Here is a 3,760-nt window from a genome sequence, read left to right on the forward strand (position 1 = left end):
CAATTATGAACCTTTTTCGGTTACATTCAAATTTTTTTTGGTTTCGTATACACTCGTTTATCTTATGCACATTTTTTGATAATTCCCGTTCAGTCGCGAGATGATGTTTCATCACATTCAGCGTACGTAATCCATGTACGTTTATGCGGTTAAAGCTGTTTGATTCTGGTTAATCCGCTTTTGCGATACACACTTTTCTATTAATGGCCTCGCAAGCTTTCAGTAATTTTGTCTCTTCTCAAGCAGCCTATGGGCACTATTTTCTCGAGAACTAATTTTCATTTCCACGCTTTTCCGAAAGTTATGATCCAAACCACAAAAATTTTAATTCTCATTTCAAAAAAAATCATGTAAGATTATCCAACGGAATGCGTTTGACCCATATATATTCGATAAAACTATATACAAAAAATAGTATTCTTTTAATAATCATTTCTCACGCGTGGTGTGATAATAGAAAAACAAACGCGTAGAAGTTTAGTAAAACAGACATAATCGACTGCACTTGTCCTCAACAAATAAATGAAAACAAAGAAAACAAGACTGCTCGTATCAGGGCGAAGCCCTGAATGTTCCGACTGCCTTTTAAGGTTTATGGAGCAGCAGTAATAACATAAAAAATTGAATGAAATAAAATAAAATGAAAATTTTTTTTCGAAAATTTGAAATTTTTTATGAAAATCATCCCCCCACACTCCATATAAAGTACAAAAAGATCGATTTCGTTCCTTGTATCAAATCCATTATGGCAAATAAGCTTCGTTCAACCAATTTGGAACGATTTATAAGACGGATTAAATCTCCGCTTACGCTGTAATAGCGCGAATTATATCGCGCGTTAATTGTCCCAAATTGGTCAAAATGGCCAAAATGGCAATCTTTAAACCCTCATAACTTTACCAAAAATGATCACAGGTGAAATATCTTTTCAAATTTAAGTTCAGGACAACAATGGCCTTCAAATTATATTAAAAAATTCGGTCAAAAAGGGCTAGTTAAAAAGTCGAAATTTGTCTGAAGAAAAAAAAACCCACCCCGAGCACAAATATTCCGTTACTTTCGTATCGAAAGTCGAAACAATGACAAGACTGCTCGTATCAGGGCGAAGCCCTGAATGTTCCGACTGCCTTTTAAGTTTTATGGAGCAGCAGTAACTTTAAATAATTAAATGTAAAAAAAAACAAAATGAAAAATTTTTTTTTTTCTATAATTTGAATTTTCTGTAAAAATCATCCCCCCACACGCCGTATAAAGTACAAAAGGATAGATTTTCCTCTTTGTAACAAATCAATTATGGCAAATAAGCTTCTTTCAACCAATTAGGAACGATTTCTAAGACAGATTAACTCTCCGCTTACGCGTTAATAGCGCGAAATATATCGCGCGTTAATTGTCCCAAAGTGGCCAAAATGGCAATCTTTAAACCCTCATAATTTTACAAAAAATGATCACAGTTGAAATATCTTTTCAAATTTGAGCTCAAGACAATAATACATTTCGAATGATATAAAAAAAATTCCGTCAAAAATGGCTAGTTAAAAAGTCGAAATTTGTCTGAAGAAAAAAAAACCCAACCGAGCACAAATATTCCGTTACTTTCGTATCGCAAGTTGGAACAAAAAAAGCAAGTGCTTATGTTTTTCCTAACTTTTTGCACTAATACCTTAAAATTTTTTTGAAGCTTCTAAAATTATTTTTTTTCTAAATAAGTTTTATTAAGCCTAATTGGCCAGATTTCAGATGTATTGAAGATTAAGACGGTTTATCCACAAGGGAAAGGACCAACATACGAGCTGTTCAGCTCTTCACGGAGAACCATTGTTGTGCCCCCGTTAAAAATCTACATGCACATTTTTCGGTTACTTGGTCGTTTTACTCACTCGAAGTTGAACAAAAATTCAAAAATTTTAAGCCAGTTCTTCGCGAAGTTGGGAGCAATTCAAATCACGACTAGTTTGTAATTTGATATACTACTCAACTCGTTCCGATGATTATTTATGGCACCTTTTTTGCAAGTAAAACATAAAAAAAACTGGAACACACCCAAATACAAAGTTCCTCCCAAATTTCAATGATCGAAACAATAATTAGTTCTTAATGTGAAAAAATTTTTTGCCGTGAAACTTTATGCGCAAAAAGACCATGCTAATAAGGAGTGCAATACAAATTTCCTTTGTAACTATTCAACTCAATCACAACATTGTATTCAAAACTCGAAACCGAACCATTATGCTCATCACCGTCTACAACCCCCTCGCTCCCCCGCAATGGTCAACATCCGCCTCTACTTTCACTTTACCCATAACCCCTTCCACACACCTCCCCGTACATCCCAATTTAATTCCCAACACAAAAACGTTACCACCCACCCCCATGATTTCCCCCCGATTGATCAAAAGGTTGGCGTTTGACCTAAAGGGGGCAATAAAAAGAGGGGGAAGAGCAGGTATTGAAAAACGTAAATTGGATAAAAAGGGTGCAAGAAAAAATTTTGAACATTGACAAACTACAGAAATAAAGGAAATATATTGTGAAGGGAAAAAGTTGAAAACCAGACAGAAACTTCCTTAGTCTCACTTCAGCACTTTTCTAATAAAACGTTTGCTAAGTCAAAAATGACTCTGATTTTTGTAAAAACATTGCAGTGTTTAAAAAATTAACCCAAATTTAGAAAAAAGTTATCATGACCCAGGACAGGGGCGGATTTAGGATTAATCGAGGTGGCGGATTTTCAAAAATTTTTAATTAGTATTTATTGGCGTTTTAGAAAAAATTTAGGGTCGTTCGGCCCTAAATGGATTTCTTAAAAAGTACTAAAGGAGGGACTCTTTGGGTCGGCAGAGGGTCGAATCCCTGAAGAAAGAAAGCATCCACCCCCCCCCCCTAAACCCGCCCCTGACCCAGTATAATTTATTATAATCGAATAAAATGATTTTTATTGAATAATCGAATAAAATGATTTTTATTGAAATGACCAAAAAAAATTGTAATGTTTTCAATTTTTGTGGAGACTGAGGATGAAAAATTTAATTAATTGCTATTCAGTTATTAAAATTCCAATGCGGGCTGAGTTGTTTTGACGCTTGTGATTTTTATCCTTATAGAAATTAACCAGAACTTTAACCAGTCTATAAAAAATTGATCTGAAAAGTAGCCTTGTAAGATTTTTTGGCACTGCTATCTCAGCTAAGTTATAATCTAATTTTTTGATAATTGTAAATAAACTTAATGAAATTTTTGAGCATTTTTTTGAACATTTAATTTAATTCACAGATTGAATACAGGAAACACTTCAGAAAAATTATGTTTGCTACAATTTTATTAATCAAACTTTGGAATTTTTGTATAACTAACAGCAACAAAGCTATAAACAAGCTCTTTTTTTGTTTTTTTTACATACCCGCCATCATTGTCAGGATCGATTAGATTTTTTTGTCTTTTAGCACAACTCTGAGAGAAATTTGCGCAATGGTTATTAGTATCAAATCAAGTTAAAATTTTCAAACCGGAAATTAACACCTAAGTAGCGACGTATGTTTTTTGTGTTTTTTGTACGATCCTATTACAACGTTCAACTGATAAAAGAGAAAGCGCATTAGTTTTTCCTTTGATGCCTAAAAATTGGGAACTTTTAAATACATATTTTAATCATGACAAAACACAATTAGTTTTGTTTTAAAAAACTACCTCCAATGTATGCTTCGAAATAGCTTTTATCAAAGCAGATCCTGAAAGTTTAACCGTTGTTTGTTGTTGTTCT

At 33.4% G+C, this 3,760-nt stretch overlaps 1 protein-coding gene across 1 annotated transcript in view; it reads right to left on the reverse strand.

The window, feature by feature from the left end:
* Positions 1–3,511, reverse strand: part of LOC134846536 (uncharacterized) — a gene marked incomplete in the record, with an annotated part of 11,670 nt that extends 8,159 nt beyond the window's left edge. Inside the window, 1 exon segment of the mRNA XM_063863915.1 lies at positions 3,401–3,511. Within this exon segment, the coding sequence (XP_063719985.1) occupies positions 3,401–3,410 (10 nt within the window).
* Between the last annotated feature and the right edge of the window lie 249 nt (positions 3,512–3,760).

The sequence above is a fragment of the Symsagittifera roscoffensis genome, chromosome 5 (assembly GCF_963678635.1).
Source record: "Symsagittifera roscoffensis chromosome 5, txSymRosc1.1, whole genome shotgun sequence".
NCBI classification, from domain to species: Eukaryota; Metazoa; Xenacoelomorpha; order Acoela; family Convolutidae; genus Symsagittifera; species Symsagittifera roscoffensis.